The sequence below is a fragment of the Lycium ferocissimum genome, chromosome 8, assembly GCF_029784015.1.
Source record: "Lycium ferocissimum isolate CSIRO_LF1 chromosome 8, AGI_CSIRO_Lferr_CH_V1, whole genome shotgun sequence".
In the NCBI taxonomy this organism is placed as follows: Eukaryota; Viridiplantae; Streptophyta; class Magnoliopsida; order Solanales; family Solanaceae; genus Lycium; species Lycium ferocissimum.
The window spans coordinates 9,012,807-9,038,626 of record NC_081349.1 but is presented as its reverse complement, the minus strand read 5'-3'; the positions used below and the strand labels follow the sequence as shown (position 1 = coordinate 9,038,626).

The window sequence follows — 25,820 nt, the reverse complement described above, 5'->3', positions numbered from 1 at the left end:
ATCGGTGCGTGAAAGGATCAAAGTGTAAATGTACACTTTAGCACTTTCACCTACTTTGTTTTTTTTTTTTTTTTTAACGGATTTGCTTGATTCCATTTTTTTTTTTTTTTGGTTAAAAAAATTCCGGAGCCCAGAAATAAACTACCCGAAGCACCCATTAGCCACGCATGCATTGACTTCGCCATTTTGTCCGTGCTTTGACTACGTGTGCAGATTAGCTTTCTTTTTAGTTTCAATAATTCCTTTTTCTTCTGGTTCTTTCTTAACCCTTTTTTAAACTCTTTTTTTTTTTTTTTTTTTTTTTTTTTTTTTTTAAATTATTCTTTTGGTCCCTTTCTTTTTTTGTCCTTGCATTTTCTTTTTAAAGATATTTTTCTTCTTATTAAAGAAATGACAGTTAGATGGGAAGAACAAGGGCAAAAGGATAATTATCATTGTTTGTCAAGGGTATTTCTGGTAATTTATTCTTCAACTACAGCCCTTTCATCCTCATTTTCTTGACCTTCCATTTTCTCATATATTTTCCGCCACGCTCCACTCTTCATTTTTCCATATACTGTACCTTACTGCTAAAATTTGGGGTTTGTCTTTCCATTTCTCAATTCTACGATTCCATGGAGTTTTTCTCAGTTCTTTCTTATGGCCATGGCAGGTTGGTTCATAAAATTGGACTTAGTGATTGAATTTATTTACCGACACGTGTATAAAATACATCAATTTTCGTTTTTGGGAAGGCACCTGTCTACCTTCTGCCTCTTTGTGGTCTTCAATGGATTTCTTTCAAAGCTTTTCCATTTTGTGGATTTATTTCATAGATTCTCCCTTTTGGTTCTAATTTTTTATGGTCTCTGCTCAAAGTTCTGTTAAGTTTATTGTCTGATTAATCTTTTGTTAATTGCACTTCTTTGTTAGTAACTTTTTGCTGGATTGGATTTATGTGCATGTCTGTAATTTTATCTGTTTTGAACAAATATTTTCTTAAAGTTTATTCACTTCCTGAACTGCACTTCTTTTTCTCCTTCACTGCTCTGAAGTATCAAACTTGCCGTTGGAAGATTAGGTCGTGACAATATCGATGAACATACTTTCATGGTCTTTTATATCTAAATCTATATGCTATAAGAGTGGTTTATAGTTAGTGATAGTTTGTTTCCTAATGGCTGTATTTTTACTTTTTTCCCAGTTATTTAATCGTCTTAATTCTTAGTTTACTTGACATGATACAGATAAATCCAAGGTGCTTGATGATATGCCTGAAAGAAAATTGATAATTATTTTGGTAATTGAAACGTTTTAGGTTTCAACTGGACATCACATCATACAAGATATATACATGATAAAGTTCAACAAGAATAGATTTTCATGGTTTAAGCTAATGAAATTAATCTCTACCGATGATTTCCCAGTCTATACTATTAAAATTACAACTGCAAAAGAAATGGTATCTTATGTTTTGGTCTTCTGAATTTACTTTGGAAAATTGCTTATTATATTTCCACACCGCTAAATATGTTATATGCAAGTATTGATGTTCAATATAGTTCCTGTGAAACATATTTGCATAATTTTGTGAAAAAGTAATAAAATAAGTGTCAATCTGAAACTAAAATGCGGAACGCAAGGTGCTGGCTTCTTTTGCTTCAACAGTCGACGTTCTCTGATAGAATTTAACTAAACTCTCTTTTATTAATTCATGAGTTTTCATATGAAATTATGTAAGAATATTTGATGCTAGCTACTTTAGCATCTATAATTGACATTCAATAGTTATAAAATACAAAACTATAACATTCTCTTACATTCATTAGTTTTCATACGAACATAACCTTGAGGTCATATTGTTCAATGGTTATAACCTGACATGTTTTTGTTCTTCTGGTTTTATATTCTCGAAAAAAGAAATCAAATAATCGTTAAGAAGATTGGAGGTCTTAGGATTGTTGTCTTAAGTTTTAACGGTTTGCAGAATGGAAACCATAACTCTTGGCATAAAAGGATAGGCATGAAAACAAGTGTCCTAGAGGAGAAGGAGACAACGATATGGTTTAATTTGCTGCTACACTGAATTTTCAGTGACTTTTGTATGTGCTATAGAGTTAAATTATCTATTATTTAGAAGTGAGAGTTGGGTGTACGAACACGGCAATCTTGAGTTGTACAAATGATAGTCTATTTTGTACCACAAACTTGGGCCTATCTTATTTTTAAGCCTTTTGTTTTAACCACGTGTATGCATGCAATTTTACAACCGTTCACTTTTCCTCTTTTAACTGACACCTAATTACCTTTTTGTTTGTGTGGAATATATTTGGCTTCCCTTTCTTCCTAATTTTGTGTCGTTCTTAAGTAGTCTTTCTGTGTCCATTTCTTTGCTACTTTTGCTGAGCTTTTGTCTTCTCTTTATTCGTCAGTCTAGCAATATATGCCAGTGCGATGCACGGGCCGAACATGTTTATTCACTTGAATTAGTCAGTTTTTAAGGTTTGTATTTTAAAAATAACTTTTAAAAATATTCTAATTGTTATTATATATAGCAACATATACAAAAAGTATTTTATATGCCATCACTTTAGTTATAATTAAAAAATGGAGTTTAAAAATTAAAAACATATGATGAAATTGAGTCTTTGCGATGGAAAGAGTCGGATTTTTTTTCATTGGTCATTTAATTTTGTTATGCCTCTTTACATTATACCCACGTGTATTGTATTTCTATTTCAGCACAGCACCTGTACACACTCACAAATCATGTTTCCTTCAATTTGCCACGTACCAGCTCTTCCCTTGATTTCTAGGGGTTTTCTTCACCAAATACTTATCTGTACGCGTGTATCTCATTTTTACCTTTATTTTATTACTCTATTATAGAAAGCACATGAAATTGTACTCTAAGCAGGGACTAACATATGTACATTTCAGAAGTTTAACATTAATTCTATCGCTTGTGCGCTTACTTTTTAGGTCCGCAGTGTCTCAATTATCCTTTTATTTTCTTCATTTGGCATACTCCTTTTGTCTCAATTTAAGTGTCTACGTTTGACTAGACAATAAAAATAGACTTTTGAATCTTGTGGTTCTAAATTAAAAATATTGTCGGCTTACTAAATATAAAAAGAGGTGGACATAACAAAAATAAGATAAATTTTAACAACAATTGAGAAATTAAGGGAAAAATAAGAGGAAAAGAAACAGAATATGAAGACTCACTAGGGAGTTTCATTTGTGGATTGCTTCTTCGCTTAATCGCTTCTCCTCTTAATTTTTTCATTGCTCCTCTTTGCTTTGATTTTAGTTTTTCATTTTGTTGCTTATTTTATTCTTCTTTGCAATTCTCTGGTAGTATATTTCTATTATATATAAGCATGAAAGATGGACGAACACAGCTGCGCCAACTTGTACCAAAAGCTTTACAAATTGTATACGCGATGAATGCTTGTACCATAAGCTATATAACTTGTACACTTTATCCAACTATTTTTTTATCCCACGTGGACATATGTCATAGTACTTAATATCTATTCCCTTCTTATGTATATTCCCTTCTTATGTATAGACGTATGCACTTCAATTTTAATTCTCCGACACATTTATTTCCTCCGTGCACTTTTACTTATTCACTTTTGACTTTTCATGTTCTTGCTGAATATTTATTCTCTTCTCATGTATAGACGTATGCAGTTCCATTTTATTTCACCTACACAAATTTATTTTCTCCGTGCACTTTTACTTGTTCACTTTTGACTTTTCACGTTCTTTAAGAATTAATAAATTCCACGTGGATATATGTCATAGTACTGAATATTTATTCTCTTCTCATGTATACATGTATGCACTTCAATTTTAATTCTCCGACACATTTATTTCCTCCATGCACTTTTACTTGTTCACTTTTGACTTTTCGCGTTCTTACTGAATATTTATTCTCTTCTCATGTATATATGTATGCACTTCAATTTTAATTATCCGACACATATTTATTTCCTCCGTGCACTTTTACTTCTTCACTTTTGATTTTTCACGTTATTTAAGAATTAATAAATTACTCCCTGCATCCCATATTTGTTGGCCACATTACTTGACTTTTCACGTTCTTTAAGAATTAATAAATGAAGTGCTCTCTTCGTCCCATATTACTTGGCCACATTACTATACTTGACTTTTCACGTTCTTTAAGAATTAATGAAAATGAAGTACTCCTTTCATCCCATATTACTTGGCCACATTACTAAAAATATATGTCTATTTTTCTATTCTATATTTTTCTTCTTCTTCTTATATATAAACGCCCAAGGTGGACGAACACAACAACAATAAGTTGTACAAAAAGCAACTGAAATTGTACTCTAAGTAGGGACTAACATGTGTACATTTCAGAAGTTAAACATTAATTCTATCTCTTGTGTGTTTACTTTTTAAGTCCCCACAGGTCCGCGGTGTCTTAATTATCCTTTTATTTCCTTCATTTGGCATGTACTCCCTCTGTCTCAATTTAAGTGTCTACGTTTGACTAGACATGGAGTTTAAGAAATAAAGATAGACTTTCAAATCTTGTGGTTTTAAATTCAAAATGTGTATAATATAATAAAATATCCTTTGAATCTTGTGGTTATAAATTTGACATGTAGGATATTTGAATTGTCAACTTACTAAATATAAAAAGAGGCGCACATATCCAAAATAAGACAATTTTTATTTTATTTTTTAACAACAAATGCCCAAGTGGACGAACACAACACCAATAAGTTGTACAAAAAGCAACTGAAATTGTACTCTAAGCCAGGACTAACATGTGTACATTTCAAAAGTTTAACATTAACACTACCTCTTGTGTGTTTACATTTTAAGTTCCCCACGTGTCCGCAATGTCTCAATTGTCCTTTTATTTCCTTCATTTGGCATATACTCCCTCTATCTCAATTTAAGTGTGTATGTTTAACTAGACACGGGGTTTAAGAAATAAAGATAGACTATCTTATGTTCCTAAATTAAAAATGTGTATAATATAATAAAATATCCTTTGAATCTTGTGATTATAAACTTGACATGTAGGATATTTGAATTGTCAACTTACTAAATATAAAGAGAGGCGGACATAACCAAAATGAGACAAATTTTAACAACAATTGAGAAATTAAGGGGAAAAATAAGACGAGAAGAAAAAAAATCTAGAGACTCACTAAGGAGAATCGCGGTATCATTTGCATATAAAGACTAACAAAATTAAGTAATCAAATTAATCATGTTGGGCCCCGTGCATCGCACGGGCATAGTTTGCTAGTCCCTTTCTGATGAGGAGTTAGAAAAATGACGTCAACAACAACAACAACATACCCAGTGAAATCCCACAGTGTGGGGTCTGGGGAGGGTAAAATGTACGCAGACCTTACCCCCCATGTCGGAAGATAGAGAGGCTCTTTCTGATGAGAAGTTAGAAAAATGACGTCAATGCTTGAAATAAGTTACCCGAAATTTCCAATTCTGAAATTCTGTTTCCATGATGAAGTTAAAAGGCTATAGTTTCAGGTGTGATTTCTATTGTATCTATTTTGTTTTCCTTTAATTTCTTTATTTTCCATATACTTTTCAATTATGTAAGTGATATTGTAATAGGAACAGAGGTTCAGAAATGGATAAATAAAGAGAAGTTATTCTGATATTTTAATAATAGAGAGACACAAGCATCTCATATCTCTTAGAACAATCTGTCTGCATACAATAGATGGTTACCATACAATCCTACATTACTAAGATGCATTATTTATATAATAGGATGATCCATAACTACTAAACTACATTTATGATAGGAACATATAACTTCTAGTAACTGCAAGAAACTGCCTAGCAGATAACTTTCAGTAACTTATTAAGTAACTGCTCAATCCTCCAGGATTTCTATATTTCTTTGCTTCTTCCTCCTTGAATAAGTATGACATATACGTGGCTTATCAGTACACCCCTCCTGGAAAGACGACTTGTCCTTAAGGCGAAAATCTGGAAACTGGGCAGCTAACAAGTCATAATTTTCCCAGCTAGCTTCTTCGAGAGGTGGACTAACCCATTGAATCAACAACTCAAGTTGAGGATTGGCTGTTGGTGGTCTCCAACGATGATCTAGCACCTGTGCAGGTGAGAGAATGAGCTCGCCCTCATCATTTAATGGTAGTACCGGCGGCTGGGAAGGAATGTCAGAACCAAGGGCAGGCCTTAAGAGAGAAACATGGAAGATAGGATGGATTTTGGAACTGGCTGGAAGTTCAAGCTCATAGGATACAGGTCCCACTTTACGAATGACTTTGTAAGGGCCAAAGAAACGAGGGGACAGTTTCTGAAATGGACGGTTGGCCAAGGAATTTTGGCGATATGGCTGAAGACGTAAAAGGACAGCATCGCCAACATTAAAAGAGAGATCTCTGCGCTTAGAATCAGCCTGTGCTTTCATCCTAGATTGGGCTTTCAGAAGGTTGTCCTTCATAAGTTTCAGCATAGCATCTCTAGTCAACATCTGTTCTTCAAGGTCAGCAATATTGGTGTCGCCACGATGATAAGGATGCAGCGGTGGGGGATCACGTCCATACACAATCTTGAATGGAGAATAACCGTTAGATGTGTGAAACCCGGTATTGAAGGAATATTCAGCCCAAGCAAGAAACTTCCTCCATTGGCGAGGCTGGTCATGAGCAAAGCAGCGCAAGTATGCCTCTAAACAACGATTGACAATCTCAGTTTGGCCATCAGATTGAGGATGATAGGAAGTGCCCATGCGAAGGCGAGTATTACTGAGGCGAAAGAGCTCCTGCCAAAAAGCACTAAGGAAAACAACATCACGATCAGACAAAATTGAACGTGGGATGCCATGATGCTGGATAATTTCCTTGCAAAAGAGGCCAGCAACAGATTTAGCAGTAAATGGGTGAGATAAGCCAATGAAATGACTGTATTTACTGAAACGATCCACTACCACCAATACTGAATCAAATCCACCAGATTTTGGAAGGCCGACAATGAAATCTAGTGAAATATCTTCCCAAACGCGCTCGGGAATAGGAAGAGGTTGTAGAAGACCGGCTGGAGCAAGTGTCTGATACTTATTTTTTTGGCATATCAAACAATGTTGGACATAGTGCTTGACATCTTTCTTCAAATGGGGCCAATAAAAACTCTCGGAAACCCGTTTAAGAGTTTTTAAGAAACCACCATGTCCTCCAACATGAGAATCATGAACCTCAGCTAATATCTTAGCTTTAAGAAAAGAATCATCAGGAATGACCAGTCGGGACTTGTAGTATAAAAGATTAGATGATATCTGAAAGTCCGGTAGAGAAGTGGGATCATCAAGCTTCTGTAAAAGAAGTTCCTTTGTATAAGGATCTGATTGCTACTTGGCTTGCAAATTTCCGAAATCCATGGAAATAGGAACCACCAAAGCCAAAAGACTGGCAGAATGTGGCCTGCGAGAAAGAGCATCTGCTCCTATATTTTCACGCCCAGGCTTATGAATGATAGTGAAGTCAAAAGGCAGAAGCTTCAACAAAAGGCGTTGTTGTTCGGCTGTGGTAATCCGCTGATCCAATAAGAATTTCAGACTATAATCAACAGTTTTCACAAAAAAATGACGCCCCAATAAATAATGTTTCCATTTCTGTAAAGCCAACACCAAGGCTAAGAGTTCCCTGTCATAGGCAGATTTGATTCTGTTAGAAAAAGACAAGCCTTTGCTGAAGTATGCGATGGGATGATCCTTCTGTAACAAAATGGCACCAATTCCTGTTGTAGAAGCATCACATTCCACCGTAAAAGGTTGAGTAAAATCTAGAAGACATAAAACAGAAACTGAAATCAAAGCTTCCTTTAACTGGTGGAAAGCATCAGTAGCATCATCATTCCAATGAAATGCATCCTTCTTAGTCAAGTCAGTCAAAGGACGAGCCAGCATGCCAACCAACATCAGAGTGCCCTGAAGTTTCAAAGTTGAAGCAGATTCTTTGCCCAAAATTGCATGAAAGGAGATTTCTGCCAAATCAGTTGGGGGTATGTCGTCATTCTGTTTACCTTCAACATTTTGCACATCGTTCTCCTCTTCCAGTAACTCCAAATGTGCAAAAGTCCCAGGTTTGCAACGATGACCAGGGCTAAACTTGTCTCCACAACGGTAGCATAGGCCTTTTTCTCGCCGAATTTGTTGTTCAGAATTCAATTGGCGAGTGTTTGGAAGTGATGGTTGTTGGAAAGGACGTGTAACTGGTTGGCGGGATGATTGAAAATTAAACGATTCTCGAGCCGCTGGAGAGGAAGTCCCAATTGATGAAGGTCTTGATACAGAAGGCCAAGCGGTTACCTTACTGGACCGATTTGGTCCCAGTTTTCCTTCATATTCTAAAGCCAGACTCATTGCCTTATATACAGATCGAGGCTTGTGAATCCTAACGTCCACACGAAGGTCTTCTTTGAGCCCACTAAGGAAAACTCCAAGCAAACAGTGTTCTGGCCAATTTTGCACACGTGCTGCTCGTTTTGCAAATTCCTGCCTATACTCGAACACCGATCCAGTCTGTTGGATACTACACAAATGCTCATCTGGATTTTGAAATTCAGCGGGTCCGTAATTTTCTTGCATAACTTTCACCAACTCATCCCAGTAATAAATGGGTCTTTCGCTGTTGATCCAAGCAAAAAGATCCAATGCATCTCCTTCCAAAGACATTGAAGCCACATCAACCTTGCAATCATCAGGTGTTTGATAATATTGAAAATACTTTTCTGCTTTTAGAATCCAACCTCGAGGATCTCCTCCCTCATACTTCGGAAATTCCATCTTTGTGTGCGAACACCGATAAGTATCTGGATGCCTCCAAGTGCTATCGACCTCACCCTCTTCCGGTAGAACTTTAGATTTTCCTTGCTGATTCTGACTGTTTTGCGCTTTTAATGCAGCAACATCCGCAGCCAAAGCATCTATGGCTTCCAATTTCGCTGCTATAGTGGTCAATTGTTGACCGATCTGATCATTAGTTGACATGATGGGTTCGCTGGTTGAAGCGTTGGCCCGTGTGTTAACCATGGCAGATCTTACTGCTCTGATACCAATAATAGGAACAGAGGTTCAGAAATGGATAAATAAAGAGAAGTTATTCTGATATTTTAATAATAGAGAGACACAAGCATCTCATATCTCTTAGAACAATCTGTCTGCATACAATAGATGGTTACCATACAATCCTACATTACTAAGATGCATTATTTATATAATAGGATGACCCATAACTACTAAACTACATTTATGATAGGAACATATAACTTCTAGTAACTGTAAGAAACTGCCTAGCAGATAACTTTCAGTAACTTATTAAGTAACTGCTCAATCCTCTAGGATTTCTATATTTCTTTGCTTCTTCCTCCTTGAATAAGTATGAAATATACGTGGCTTATCATATTGTGTAGTGATTTAAAACCATGTCAGAGCTGTTATGATACGCCAAACTAACTATGGAAAGACATTATGTATGGCGGAATATGTCAAACAGTTTAGTCAGAGAATATAAAAAGAGAGTTTAACTACTTGGTTGAACTTGAACTTGATTACTCGAAGTAAATGATATTTACTATGCTCTACTTAGTATCATGTATATCATGATGCTTGTGAGTGCGGAAAAAAAAAATAGATATAGAGGGCTTTAAGTTCTACAACCGACTTATTTGAAGCATTTAATGAAATTTTTCACTGGGGAATCTCCCAAACATATTGGTCGCTTTATGTTCACGTGGTTCTTGAAGTGCATTCTATCCTGTCTACATAAAGTATTTTCGGCCAAAAAAAAATAAAAATATTTTGGATTAATGTGTCAGTGCCCATGGTACCCTCTGTGCAAATAACTTGGTATTTTCGCTGCGTTAGGTAACTTTGATAGTTTTTCTCATTGTTTTGGAGAGTTTATTCTACGTGTTTTTTTTTCTTTTTCTTAATTAGACTTTATTCTAATCACATCTGAAAATTATTATGTTCCTTCATCTAAAAAAATAACCAGGGGATAAGCAACCTCAATAGGTACTGGTTGCAATTAGCTTTCCCACTGGCTTTTCATGCTCTTCTCAGAGCGCTCACTGACAATAAGAATATATGTTGTGCTTAAGAAACAGTCGACGTTCTCCGATAAAATTATCTCTTGCTCAAACTTCAGGAAACCTTTGTCATCTTAATAAAGGTATTTATCAAATTTTTTAGTTAGTTCAGGCTGTTCCCTGCAGATTTTCTACATGCATATCAATAATTTTTTCCGATTTACTCATGCTTGTTTAAAAATATATACTTAGCTAATTAGCTTCAAGCTTCGCATTAATAGTAGTGCAGTTTTTTGGTGTTCTAGGGATTAGTATATAGATTCTACTGTATTTTCCTAACTAAAACTGTTAAAATGAAGCTTCCTTATATTCTAGCCTTACTTGTGTTTGTTTTTCTATTCTTTTGTAAAATTTCTACTTGCATGTCTAGAATTCTATCTGATTTTGATATGAATGTTTGGAAACTAATATCTAGGTGCCTGTTTTTTGTTTCTGATTTTGGTTGTGTAAAATGGTACTTTTAGTGTAAAAATATTGTTCTTTATTTTACGGATAGTTTCTCTTTGTTGTGGTCATCTTTAAAGTGGGAGCTCTTTTTTTATGAGATTGTTTTGCATTCTTTGTCTGGTTACTGTACTCACTCACTTTGTGCCCCATTTGCAGGGTATATGTTAGTTCCTCTTTTGGTATAATGCCAAACAAAAGCATGCCATCAAATCTTCATCCTACTCCGTGGGCTCTTTTGATGGGGCTTGACCCCTTCAACATGATTTGTAATGGTAATAATTTTATTGTTATTTTTATTTTTATATCATTGTGTACATGGAGTTTTCTTAAAACAGAGAACAGGGGAGTGACTTTTTCAGAAATTAGCAACACCATTCTCGAGAATATTTGCCATTACTTATGCTGGTCCCTTCATTTTCTAAGGTTATGCCTTGATTTCTTTTCCTTGAAACCGTCAATCTGGCACTCAAGTTGTCCCTCATTTAACTCATGAAGAATGTAGATATGTTTTTTTGCTGAACAAAAATTTAGCGAGCTATTGTTTAATCCTACCTAACATTTGTTTTAGTTTACTCTGGACGAGTTTATTTTTATGGTGTTGTATTTGGTTATGTGATATTAGAGAATGAGAAGCAGAATGTATGAGCTTAACTCATTTCAGGTTGTCTTGTGTTTACTTCTTAACATTGTAGGATGAAAAGGTAGTTTTAACGAGAGTTGCCTCATTATTTGATGATCTCATCCAGGTTGCAGTAGAGTTTGTATTTGAGGCCTACAGTGCCACAACTGTAACATTATTACCACAATTAACTCGAGCTACTGTTCATTTTGACCTTTGTATTCTTTTTTTTTTTTTTTTTTGGGGTCCTTTCGATCTTTATTTGATATGCGTAGTCTTCTTCGTACTCCACCTGCAATCCCCATTCTACTCCTTGATAACCTTTTATTGTAGACTTCTCCACTTTCTATTCATGTCTAGTACTAATTTTGATGTTCTTTGAGTGCTTTAGCTCCAATATTAAGACTTATATGTCTTTGCACTTCTTTTCAGGTTGAGCATGGATGTAGATGCTATTCGGCTTAGGCAGAGAACAAAAGGCGAAGCTTCTAGAAAATGAAGGCATGAGAGGTTAAGATAGACAAAAGGGTCCTTCTTTCTCATTTATATATTTTGTTATATTCGATTTGTCATTCCAAATTTAGGGAGTTGTCATTTACTCTATTAATCAATTTATTCTACCATTATCTATATATCTATTTGATTTCTTTCCCATCTTCTGGTTGATGTATTTGTCCCAACACTGACGATGGTGCATGCTCTAATGAGATGGCCACGACAAATACCTTTCGAGAAATTTTGATGACACTCCCGGGTAAGAGGAAACCACTTCTCTTCTTGAGGTATTAGCTATTTTGATAGAACTCTTTGCACTATTACTTGACAGTTTAAAGTATAAAATCTTTTCTGTTGTTCATGAAAATTTTGTATTAGGCTGGCGATTTTCTTGATATGATTAGCATGTACTAATACTAGGTTGGTTTTACCCGATGAATGATGATTTATCTTCATTTTCTTGGAGTGGTTCTTGCCATGTTGTTGCAAGGTAAGTGGACATTCCTTTGATATATGTGATCAGTTTATAACAAATTAACGTAAATGCTTTGTACCTCTGTTTTCGTCGTAGGGTTCATGGCCAACAAGTCATCCTTTGAATTAACTTCATCTACAATTTTTACGTCTTTTCATTTTCAAAAAAAACAATTTTTACGTCTGTTTCACTTGCCACATCACAAATAACTAACTGTTCTTTTATGCTACTGAAATATATAATAGTCCATTCAAGATGTTTCTTATGGTGCTCTGGTGAAAACCGCTTCTACACTGCAGTTACAGATAGATTTTTTGGTTCAATATAGCAATGTTAACTGTGCTCTTTCAAGTGCCAATAAGAACCTACTATATGAGTACACTACTGCTGCTGAAGTGTTTTAACTGATTTTTGCTTTTGTTCTTTCATTGATTTCATTCTCCTTATACTAAGCATGGTAGATGCTAATAGCTTTACTGCAGATTTTCTTAATTGCCTACATTGTTTTAAAAGTAGTGTATTTTTGGAGGATCTGAAAACCAACTGAGTCTGACTCACGTTGGGCTGTCTCTTCTATTGTGTATTTGGACGCTAACAGGAAGGCAATGTAAAAAGAAAAGGAGAATGAACGCAGCACTAAAAATTTGTACCGAAGCAACTTAAATTGTACTCTGAGCAAGGACAAACAGGTGTACCTTTTGCGTGTTCATTGTTTAAGTCCCCAAGTGTCCACAACGGCTTGGTTGTCCTTTCATCACCCATAGACCACTGATCTCATCTTTGATTTCTCTATTCCCCCTCAATCCAGTGCCCACTTTTAAGATATCATTCTCCACTTTCACTATTCTTTAAATTCTGTTGGCTTGGTATAGTGGTTTGCATGTGCATTTATCTATATTTGATTGTTGGTGGCTAAGGTAAGCCTTCGATGTTGTTGATTTTGGAACCTTTGCTCATCTTCTCAAGTTCTTCATGATTAATTCTCTGTTTTTTGGTTCTTAATTTAGTTGGGAATCATCTTTTTCACGTTTTTCATGTTTTCTTTGTGCGACTTGATGTTCAACTGTCAGAGTTACTTCACGAACCTTATAGTTTACTTCTTCTTAATTCATTGTACCAAGATTAGTCAACATATATACAAATCTGAGAGGGGAAAGTTTGAAGCTCGCTATTCGAATTTACTTACATTTTAAAGCGACGGATGCTTTGCGGTCAAATGATGGATGTTCTCAAGCTGGCAAAGATAGTAGCTATGAAAGTTTAACTATGTCACAACAGCTTAACAAAGCTCATGAAGTTGTACCGGCATGTAACAGATATGCTTTATTGTTTCATGGGTTGGCTGTGACTCACAACAAATCATGGAAGATCTTGCATTGGAGGTTCAGAAAGTAAGTCAATATTGCTCTTTGTTCTCTCTTTGTTTCAATTTCTTTTGTTTCTTCTCCTCATTTTTTTCTGGTATACAAATTAGTAGCTTAAGTGTATCATAAAAAGAAGAAAAAAAAATGTGGTACCTATAGTGCTTGAGATTTATCATATGAAAGTTTGGTCAATATGATTGATACTATGGATGTCAACATAATGCTTGAACTGAATGCATCATATTGTATATGTAAATGGGAAAGATAGAGATTTCTTTTTAAAGCATGGGCCAACTCACAGCTGCATTTATGTGCAGCAATTGAAGATGACATAGTTGTCAAGGTCTCTATCCAATCATCAAACACGAATGCACTTGGAACTATAAATTTCTCCCTTTTTGATGATGACAAACTCATAGACTATGTTCCCCTTGAGAACCAGCTTGCTTTTGTTTGTAAATAACTGATTTCTTTTGCGAAAATTGAAGATGACATAGTTGTCAAGTCATCCTTATGCAGGGTGGTTTCTTAGCTTTCTTTGTATTGGAATAACTATTACTCCCTCTATTTCAATTTATGTGGCACCATTTGACTAGGCATGGAGTTTAAGAAAGAAAGGAAGATTTTTGAACTTTGTGGTCCAAACAGGCTTTAGATAAAAATGCATTTCCAGCCCTTGATCTGCTCCTATTCTTCCTGCTAAAGGCACTCCACTTAACAACCTATCAGTGTCATTGTGATTAGTCCAATTTACTTATTTATCATTGTGATTAGTCCAATTTACTTATTTATTTGTTCGCTCATTCATGCCATTGCTATATGATTTCCAGGTCTGCTCATTTGAAGTTGGATGTTTTGCTGTTGTGGTTCATTTGAAGGTGAAGAATAAAGTTATCTTCAAGGAAATGAAATCATTTAGCTTTTGTTCTCTATCGGTGAATTTCTTTTTTTGTACTTTAAAGTGATAATCACTTATAATGGAATGTTTGTTTTGAATTTGATTGGATAAGTCCAATACCAATAGATGTTACTAGACATTACTAATGTTATTTTGTTTTTCATCAAATTCTTTATTGCTATCGTTCACCGAATGACTGCAAAGTATCTATCGCTTTAAAACATAAAATGTAAGCACGGGCCACGCCCCTCTAGTCTCTCTATATTAGAACATCTATTGCTTTAAAACGTAAAATGTAAGCACGGGCAACGCCCCTCTGGTCTCTCTATATTAGAAATGACAGTTGGACGAGCAAGGGCAATTTTGTAATAATGAATGTTATTCGTGGGCATTTTAGTAATTTCGTTCTTCAATTGAGGCCCCTTCATAAGCCAAGTGGCTTACACTTTCACTTCTAGCTACTTCTTTTCTGTTCACTTGTCTTCCCCATTGAAGAGTTACACAGTAAGGTACCATCTTCTCTCTGCCTTATTTTTTTGATTTGTTCTGTTTCTCTTTCATTTCTTCTCCATTAGTTGGTGTATAATATTTCTTTTTGGCCATTGCTTGACTTGGTTGTTATCCTATTTTGTCCTTGAATATTGGATTCATTTTAACATTTCTACATTTTGGTTTCCGTTTTTCAGAGCTTTTTTTTTTTAAAAAAAAAAATTTGCGAAGTTCTTTCTCTGTTATTTTCTCATAAGCGTATAAACATGTGATTCTATCTTCTCAAGAAAATTTTCATCTACAATCTGCCTTCCTCCTTATTCTCATTGCGATTTTCCTTTATTTTTCATTTTAGTTTAGTGAATCGTGTGTGATTTTTGTTTTTTGATTTCTACATATATGATCTTCACTCTGTGTTAACGATTTCTTACTGAATTTCATACATGCTTGTGGTTGTTTGTTAAACTCTCTATGGAAATACACTGAATTTACAATCACAAAGAAAAATAGCAATAAAAGGGGAAGAACTTTAGCGAAGATGTTTGACAATATGCCTCAAGTCCTAAATAATTTTTTAGTCATTCTTTTTCTGGTGGGAATGATTTTTTGAGTAGGTGTTCTAACGTAGAAATCTATCATCCGGGCTCCGGCAACCCAAAGGTACATTACTTCTATTGGACCTGCTCGGTCTTTCAGTGTTGAATTTATATGTTTCTGAGTTGTTTCTCTCTATTCGTCACTCTTTCCATTTGTGATTTTTTTCTTTTGATGATCTTCGATAGTGTGAAAAAGGCAGATTTGGGGTTCTACACTTCCAACTTGTGCTACGGAATCCATGCATGTGTTTGTTTTTGTTAATCGAGTTCTCCGTGGTTATTGTAAAATCCGACAAAGCAGAGAAGAAGCCAGGTTTCAAATAGAAGTTCCATCAGTAATCATTTTCCTCGAGTAAGTTCGCAGTTCCCTATCTGTGCTCTCAATTATTGGAAAACGACAGTGCCAATAATTGAGCTAAACGTAGTGCCCGAGATTCTCATGTCCCTGTAAGTACTGCTGCTACTAATTAGTACTAATAATATTTTGTGTTCGATGTATTGACGTTGAAATTAGTGTTTTTTAATTGGACTATTCGTATAATTAATATGCAGATGTTGGCACCATTGCCTATTGGATTTGCGGTGTTCACTTCGTTCTGGTGAGTTTTTCATTGCAATTTTTATTTGTTTGTTGCACTTTCTTTGTTGGTAATCGCTATTTGCTGGGTATATAACATGTCCTATTCTTTTGATGGATATATGTTTTTCTTTTGGTTTTTTTCAGTAGTTTGGTATTGGAATTTCTTCATATATATCAGTAATTTGGTCTAAATTTCCTCATACATATTATCGTCTTACTTCATCAAAAAAAAAAAAAAAAAAATTCCTCATACATATTTGATATTTAAACCTTAGTGCATCAGAAAGATTGAAGATTATTTTCCTAGGTTATATTTTGCAGTTCTTCACTTTCATTTTATGCAGGTGATTCGACCCTCATAGGTGAGTGATTTAGAAGAGCTTCATTGTAATGGCGATATCTTGACTTATTTAGTACTCCTAACATATTAGACCTGCTGGAATTTGGGAGAAACAGATTATGGACACGTACAATACTATAAATTAGTTTGAAAAGAAGACCTTCATCTTAGAGGCAATTAGCGTCCTCAAAATGATAGTCGTTTCAGAAATGAAAAAAGAAGCAGTCCATCTAATAACGTGATTTACATTTATCAAGAGGAACTTTTGACACAATTGCTACTTACCAAATATATCTATCTTGCTACACCAAAAAAGGACCTGGTGTTGTTCCTATCCCATTTTAATATCTAATGTATGCTAAACACCTATAGATATTCTGAAAAATTAGAAGTCGAGGACATGGACAAGCATACATTTACTAATTTGTGCAAATCAAAGCTATATTCTTGATCTATGATAATATTTATTGCATGTATTTATATACACTGCCATTGTTCATCTTTTAGATGATAAAGCATTACAGTTATACATTCCCCTGTTATTCAGTTCCTAGAAATTGCACAATCAGGATTCGAAAAATGGTTTCTTGTGGAAAGCTTCTGCTGATTGCTTTTTCTTATCCAGTTTCTCATGGACCTTATAGTAGTGACAACGATGTCTGTGGAAGGTGATGGACCCTAATTGCCACATAAATTTTGTTTTATTCGACATTCTATATTACATCGTAGGTTTAGATTACTGGTACATTTTTCTTCTCATGCATCTCTTCTGGTATTACAGTAAGAACTAACCAGTACTACTATCTTTTTTCACTTTGTAACCACTTGAGATGAACTGTTGTTTGGGGATTAACATTGTAGTGCGTACAATCGAATCATTTAACGCGAGAACTTACATTAAGATGAGAAAATGTGATGGTGATTCTGAACTACTGCTAATATTTAAAGATTTGAGAACGTTACTGGTAAAGAAAAGGTCTTGACAAATTTAGGCCATTCAGGAAAAGGTTTTTCATTGGCTCAACCCATGATTTATAAACACATGTGATGGACATTCTGACTCTAGCTGAGATAGGCTCTGGTTGTGGCTGTTAAGATGATGCATAGTAGCATTACAAAGCTCATGCGGCTCAATGTGGTTTTCTACAACCATATGTTTGAAAACCTTAGCTAGACACTTGGGATAGTTATAATTTATATCGTACTCTGGATCAATAGCTAAGAAGAAATGTCTTATATGCAGGTATAAACATGAAGATCTTTGTGGGGGCTCCTTTTAGTTTTCGATGTACAGCTTTAAGATGAGACCCACGCTTCAATGCTAATCAAATATCACGTTCCTATTATCTCTTTGATTGTTTTCCTCTTTTTGGTTACAGCGTGTAATTACATGGAGCAGTCAAGAGCAACACGGAAAAAAGGAACAGAGGAGAGAAATCTGAGGTCTGAACTATGTCACCAAAAAACTACTAAAAAAATTCTAATTTACCAGCAGGTTAAGAAAAAAGAGATTCCTGTGTTCTTTTGTTGATCTATCTTGAACTGGTTTCAAGAGTGTTGATATCTTTATCGTAGCTGATAAACAAAGAGGAAATTGTTAAAGCTGCTCAAGCTAACTACTTGAATTGATTGAGGTGAGGGTTACTTATTTGGATAATAAAAACTAAGGAGCTATCCTCTAATTACTCCTAACATTTTATGATTTTTGGGTTTCTGTTATTAGTTATCCTCTACCGCTGCACTAACGGTTGCCATATATGGCGCAGAGGTGCAAAGATCTCTTTGATCGACTATCGAAACCACTTACTGGAATCACAAGAATTTCCCGATGCCTTAAATCTAAACCTGTTGTCTATGATATGATGGTATGTTGATATCTAATGCATTTAGCTTTTAATGTTTGACATTTTTTCTCTGGCGTTCTATCTTATTTATTGATGGAGATATTTATCAATAGCATGTGATAAAGTAATTGCATTCTCTATATTAGAAAAGAACGACAAATATTAGGAAAGCACCTGAAGCATGATATGAAGAATTCTGATATTGGAGATAATATATGAGCTTTAATTATTTTTTTTGTACAGAATGGAAATTTTGAAATTGTTGACACTTGAAAGCTATTTTCAGTTTCAAAAATGTGGTATATTTTAATTATGTTTTACTCTAAATTTACATGATATGTGAATCTTTGTTAGTGTTAATGATTTAGATGTTTGGCGATCCCTTTCATATATTTTGAGCAGAGGATGCCACATTTAATAATGCATTTGTATGTTCTGGTAGGAGGCTCTGATCTCCTTTTTCTTCTTTCTTTTGGTGACCAAATGCCATGTTTGTGTAGCTATTAGTTGGATTTAGTAAAGTTTCATTGTTTTATTACATGATTAGTTACTGAAGGTGCTAATTTAGCACCTTCAGTAACTACTTGATATATATATATATATATATATATATATATATATATATATATATATATATAGCATAAAACTACTGGAAACGTTCTAAAAACTAGAGAAGAGTTCAATAAACCCAGTAGTGAACTCAAGGAGAAAAAAATTACGTTATGACTGTTATGACAGCTGTACAGGTGATGGTTATGACTGTCGTGACTGCAGATATTGGGGATCTGCAAAAACTTCTCTGATTGCATGTTGTCTTCCCCCTTTTTTATGGGGCCCTTTAGCCCTCTTAACAATTACTCCATTGGTGGCTGATGGTATACTGCTGTTTTCTCTTAAGAGATTGGTATCATTGGAAAATTGCACTTCCGAGGAAAGGTCTTCCACCAACGCCTGTCAAAGTCTTTGGGATAGCCCATCTTCTCAAGTTGTACTTCATTATTTATTTGAAAGAGATAAATAATTTTCAGTTTGATCAGCCTTCTCAAATGTTTATTGGACAAACTAAATGAGATAATAGCTGTCTTTGGTGGCTGAATTCATATGTTTGTTATTTGAGATCCAATAAACCTATTGTTAAGAGTTACATTAACCAGGAAAATCATAAATAACTATATAGCAAGTTCTAAACTTTCTGAAATTTATTGGAGTGAAACAACAATTCGTTATTGAGAAGCTTCACGTCACTTGGTTAATAAATTTTAGGACATACAAGGGCCGACGGCTTTTAATGTTGGGCCCGTGCTTTCCTACTAGTTCTAAAGATAAGTATTAGTTAATTATATTTAGTCTTATAAAAATATATAAAAAAATAATTAAAAATAATTACTAAAGTCACTAGCTTATTTATTAAAATCTAAACTAATAGAAAATATATTTCTATAAAAAAAAAAATCTTTCGCAAATGATAATAAAATTTATATCTTAAATGTAACTCTATTTCTTATATTTTTTTACACATAAAATTTGCTTAAACAAAAATAAATATGCTTAAACGAAAATAAAATATCAAAATAAGCTTAAACTCTATTGTTTAATTAATTTTTTTTCGTTTGAAGGAATGAACCTGTCCTATATGATATTTTGTCAGTATATGATATATATCACGTGAGTATCATATATGATTGAGGGTTTTTTTTTTTTTTGTTTAATAAAGGCAAAATACATCAAATGATCTTAAATTATATTCAAAATGTCGATATCATATTTAAACTATACAAGTGATCTATTACACATTCGAACATCATAAAAATGAATTTAATATCACCCTAGAAGTTGATGTGGCACAAAAACAAATTATATTTAAATAATAGGAGAGAAGTAGTAAAAAAAAAATTAAATTAATAAAAATTGATTTTATTTTCATGTCCTCCTCCATTTCATCACCACCAACCCTCTTCTCCTCCACTTTCACGCCGCCTCCAACCCCCGCCCCCCAAACCCTTCTTCTTCATCATTTAACCACCACTATACCGCCTCCCTCTTCTCTTCCACCTTCATGCCACCCCCAAACCCTTCGTCTACCTACCTAAAACGAGACAGTAGGTCTGGATTTGGACTAGATAGAGAAAATACAAGGAAGATTCTTTTTCTCTTGATGTGGAAGATTAAAAGAGTCGAGATTTATAGTTAAGAGATAATTGTGGAGAATATTTATAACAGTGAATAATGGAGCTTGCAAGTCTTCATAAAAATTAATAAAAAAAGAGCTTGCAGCTCACTGATTCCAAGCGCCGGCGGAGGAATAATTGTCCGAACGCCAAATTTTCAATGCACATTTGATCCTAATCCACCCACAAGCACAACCTATGGTGAATAAAACTTAATTTTATTGCAAAAAAGGGGAACAAAATTGAATTTTGGATGGTGGTGATGTAATTTCAGTGGTGAATTTAGTTGTGGATCTTGAATTTATGGTGATTGTTTGCAATTTCTTATAGTGGCAGTAGTTGTGAAGCGATTTAATGGTTGATTTGGTCGTGGGTGGTGAAATTTGTGGTTAATTTTTTTATTTTGTGGTGGTGGGTTTGACGGTGGTGATGGATATGGTGGTGGTGAAATTGATTGTGGTGGTAGTGGCGGATATGGTTGTGGGGGTGGTGGAGGATATGGTGGTTCTAGTGAAATGGGGTGGTGAGATGGTTTAATGATGGAGAAGATGTAATTATGAGAGGGTTTTATGGTTAATTAAGAATTAATTAATGTAACTATAGTTAACAAAAGAAAATTAAATGAATAAATAAAAGGAAAATAACATAAAATTAAAATTTAAAAGATATCCAACGTGGTGTTGACGTGTCGCTGATGTGGCAGCGAGTGTGTCACACCTCCCTTTATGCAACTGGTTATATGTGTATCAAGATGGTATTAAATTCACTTTTTACATGATTAAGGGTGTAATAGGTCGTCCGAATAGTTAAAGTGTGAACTCGACTTTTCAGGTATAGTTTGGGTGCATTTGATGTATTTTGCCTTTAAGAAATGAATCAGTTCTTTATGATATCCTATCAATATATGATATATACTATGTGAGTATCATGGAGGATTGAGTTGTGTTTTTCTTAAAGGATTGAACTAATTTCTGTGATACCCCATCAGTGTATGATATATATCATGTGGGTATCATAGAGAATTGAGTTGTGTTTTTCTTGAACAAACGAACCAACCCCTCTGATATCATATGAGTATATGATATATACCATTGAGTATCATGGACGATTAAGCTCTTTGTTTGAAGAATGAGTCGGTCCTCTATGATATCTTGTCAGCATATGATATATCATGTGGGTCATTCATCCATGATACCCTATTAGTATATTACACATATACCATGTGGATATTATAGATGATTGAGTTGTGTTTTTCTTGAAGGAATGAACCAATCTTCTATGATACCCTGACAGTTTATGGTATGTCATGTGGGTATCATAAAGTACTGAGTAGTATCTTCTGAAGGAATGAATCTATCTTTTATGCTACCCTGTCAGTATATGATATATACCATGTGGGTATCATAGAGAATTGAGTTGTGTCTTTCTTGAACGAATGAACCAATCTCTGTGATACCTTATCAATATATGATATATACCATGTGGTTATCATAAAGGATTGAGCTTTGTTTTTCTTGAGCGAATGAATCAATCCCTGTGATACTCGATCAGCGTATGATATAAATATAATATTTTTTATTTATTTTTTATTTTTATATGATACCATTTATTTAATCTACTATATGCTAGAATAAATTATTTTTTGAGATATATAAAAATAAAAAATAAATAAAAATATTATATTTTAGTTATCCTTTTTATTGATATAAAAAAATAAAAATAAAGGAGCCAAAAGGTGTGTAGAATTAGATTATGAAAAAAAATAAAGAAAAAATAATTTGAAAAAAAATGAAATTAGAAAAGGAGAAAAAAGTAAATGAAAATCACCAAAAATTAAAAAAGAAGAATAAATAAAAATAGCAAAAAATGTGAATGAAATTAGATTATGGAGATAAAAAAGAAAATAAATAAATGAAATTAAAAAAAGAAACATGAAATACATAAATAAAAAAAATAGAAAAAAAAAACAAAAGAAAGGAGCTGGAATTAAATATGGAATCAGATTATGATGAAAAAAAAAAATATATGATTTAAGAAAAAAATAAATGAGCAAAAAAGGAGGGGGGGAGGGGGGAAAAAGTAGCGATATAGAAAAAAGAAAAGAATAAAAAATAGGCAATTACTTATAAAAGCTACAATTGTAGAAAGAGTAAATAGTTTTAGGGGTATGAAAATAATGAGGGCATGAAAGGATAATTATTGTAGGTATGGTGGGAATTGATGTTCTTTTCCCCTTCTTCTAAGGCTAAGCTACTTGGCCCAAGTTATTAGTTTTAAAATATCAAGATCAAAATGAGGTATATATTTACATATTATTTTACCTTATAAGTTTTCAAGCATATTATTATTTCCCCTAACCTTTTGTTTATTTCATTAATCACACATGTATACACCATATGTATATTTCATATATACTTCTTAATTTTCGGCAAATATATAACTTACCCCTTTATACTTTATTAACTCTAATGTTATTTTCTTCATCCACCCCTTTAATAGGTAAAAAGAAGTAGATAATAACCCCCCCCCCCCCCCCCCCGCCCTTTTCCCTTTTCAACCCACATATTTAGACTAATTCAGGTAACTATGTGAGATAAATTTTAAGGAAGACCCAATACCTTTCCTATAGAAGAAGTAAAACCCTTCTAAGGGAGACCTAATACCGATCCTATAGAATAAGTAGAACCTTTACCTAGAATTTCAATAGTTTAGCAAACTAATAGAGTTAGCTATTACATGACATATAGGTTCCTAATATACCTTAAAATATTACGTGACGACTTTGAACTTTTTCTATATCCGGGAATAGAGTCATAAGTTGTCAATTATTTTAACTAGTTTAAAATAGGGTGCAACATGCCTCACACCTGAACCAAACGCCAAGGACATTGCCAAATTGCTAAAGAACATTCATATTCACATTGACGACCTATCAACCTCAATCACTTACCGAATTGCGAACTTGAAAGACAATGTTTCAAGACTCTCATCTACTTTTTATCTAAGCTTTAGTTTGGCTATGTTAATGGAATGCTTAAACTCTATAACTGTTTTTTGCCTAGACCTGGGTCCAGTTGACTGCAGTGTTTTATTTTTTTGTATCTTCTGGATTAACTGCCTAATAATTGCCCTACTCTGTTCTACTTGACTACTTGATAACTGCCTAGTTCTATGCTATTTGACTATACTCTTACATATCTCTCTCACTAGTTAAACATGTACTTTGCCCTTTTTGATTGATGCCAAAAAGGGAGAACAACTTTAGGGGGAGAGCTGATTCAGTGAAGTCATTTGCTCACCATCATATTGTCATCACAAAAAAGGGGGAGATTGTTAGAACTCACTTTTAATGATAACAATACATCTAATTGTAATTTTATGCATTGCAGCACATACAAAAGGTGAAGAGCGAAAAAGGAAAACAAAGATCACACACAAAGAAAGTAACAAAAGATTGAAGAGGAAGAGCGAAAAGGAAACTAGATCAATCAAAGAGGGATCTGCGAAATACAGAGGGTACACAAAAGGGAAGCAAGATTCTGCCGAGGAAATCAAGGAACACACCACGAGAACATCCAAGCTTGTGCCATACTATACTGACGCCAAAAAAAGGAAAAAAATCAATTCCTATACCTAGCAAGCAAAAGGGAACGGGGGGTTGAAGCCATAAATTACGAGGAAGCAATCAAAGAACATAACTGAAAAAGGAAGCAACTACAGACAAAAACTCCAATATTATTCTTGAAAAGAACTCTATCAAATAAAGTTCTTACAAGTATCAAATACTTTGGGTTGTCATGTTTGTTCGAGTCATATCAATCACAAGATCTACCTCAATGGATAAGTCACAAGTACTTATACACGTCAAGACCAAATTACTAAAGAGACATACAATTACCTACCCAGCAAATCACAATCCGTGTATTGCTCTTAGCAAAGTATTGTAATTGTAGAGTAATTTACTTTGCCACAAAAAAAAAAAAAAAAAAAAAAAAAGTTGGGGAGAGAGAGAAGAAGCAGTTTGGACAGACCTTGTATCAACAATTCAACATACAAATTAAAGAGGAAAAAAATACAAACTAGTCAGAAAGTGGAAATCAGAAATACCATAAAGAAATTTGTACACAAGACTTCTGTAATGAACTTAATTGAAAATAAACAATTTAGCAACCATACACCAATATTACTCAACTCAACTTAGTCAGATTACAACTGAAATTGGGAAAACAGTGCAATACTAACTCAACCAACAGTAAATAATAGTCTAAACTTGAACTATAACTCAGTACAACTAAAAAAAGAAATCCAATTTAGCTCAGCAACCTCCAGCCAGATTCGACTACATACCTGAAAATGGAATTCAAATTGAAGTTTAGGACACGATCTAGAACTTATGCAGCAGCACTAAATCATTTGAGAAATGGAAGAGAGGATAAGATTGATAGAAGAGAACAGGATTTGAGAAAGATGAGAAGAGAGAGAATAGAAATTTAGGAGAGGAAGAACACGAGAGAAGAATGGGAAAATACCAGAATTCACATGCCCTCTCCATCTGTGATCTCAGCCTTTTATATCTGAGCCCTGATGCAATCTCCGCCCTTGATCACCTTTTAATCTGAGCCGTCCAATAGTTAACTACTTTTTAAACTCTTCTTAATTCCGTTAATAATGCTGCTAAGTTGCTGGCCTCAAACAATGTCGTACTCTTAATTGTATCGGTCTATATTTATAATAATGCATAGTCCATGACATTCCACCCACCTTCAAAATATTCTTGTCCTCAAGAATATTGTTGAAGCTTCTGTACAAACTCAGGAAGCTGAGCTTTGATGAATGACCAATCCTCCCAAGTTGCTTCTTTTGGGGCAAGGTTCTCCCATTGAATCAAGACCTTGATTGCAGCTGCATTGTTCTCTTTCACCATCCTTATTTGGAGTATCAATGCTACTTGAGCTAACATTTGACCATCAGACCCAACCAAGGGCAACTGTAGCTCAGGAGTGACATTAGGACCTACACTGGATGTATTAATGCAGTGTTAGGCAATTTTAACTTGTAAGCAACACTCCCCACCTTTTGTTCAAATAAGTAGGGACCATAGTACTTGGGATACAACTTGAGGTTCCTCCTTAGTGCTATGGAAGTCTGTCTATAGGGCTGTAGCTTGAGGTAAACCCAATCACCAACTTGTAACTGTATCTCTGATCTCTTCTTATCAGCATACCACTTCATTCTTGCTTGTGCTTGTATGAGATGATCCCTTAATACTTGTTGAAACTGCACTCTATGTTGAATCAAATCTTGCACAGACTGAACAGGAGTGTCAAGCATAGGACCTAGTAGGAATTGAGGAGGATCATACCCATATAAAGCATGGAAGGGAGTATAC

At 34.3% G+C, this 25,820-nt stretch overlaps 1 protein-coding gene and 1 long non-coding RNA gene across 2 annotated transcripts; one reads left to right on the top strand and one right to left on the bottom strand.

Moving 5' to 3' along the window:
- Positions 1-489: 489 nt before the first annotated feature.
- LOC132067178 (uncharacterized) lies at positions 490-14,607 on the top strand. Its single transcript, XM_059460329.1, has 6 exons — positions 490-652; positions 10,720-10,835; positions 11,615-11,936; positions 12,098-12,167; positions 13,274-13,543; positions 14,347-14,607. Exons 3-6 carry the CDS (start codon positions 11,891-11,893, stop codon positions 14,390-14,392), a joined length of 432 nt encoding a protein of 143 aa, XP_059316312.1. The 5' UTR covers positions 490-652; positions 10,720-10,835; positions 11,615-11,890; the 3' UTR covers positions 14,393-14,607.
- A 9,154-nt stretch (positions 14,608-23,761) lies between these two features.
- Positions 23,762-24,957, bottom strand: LOC132066598 (uncharacterized). Its single transcript, XR_009416869.1, has 2 exons — positions 24,779-24,957; positions 23,762-24,027 (listed from the first exon to the last, which is right to left on the bottom strand). It is a non-coding gene; the product is annotated as an uncharacterized LOC132066598 (long non-coding RNA).
- Positions 24,958-25,820: the final 863 nt, after the last annotated feature.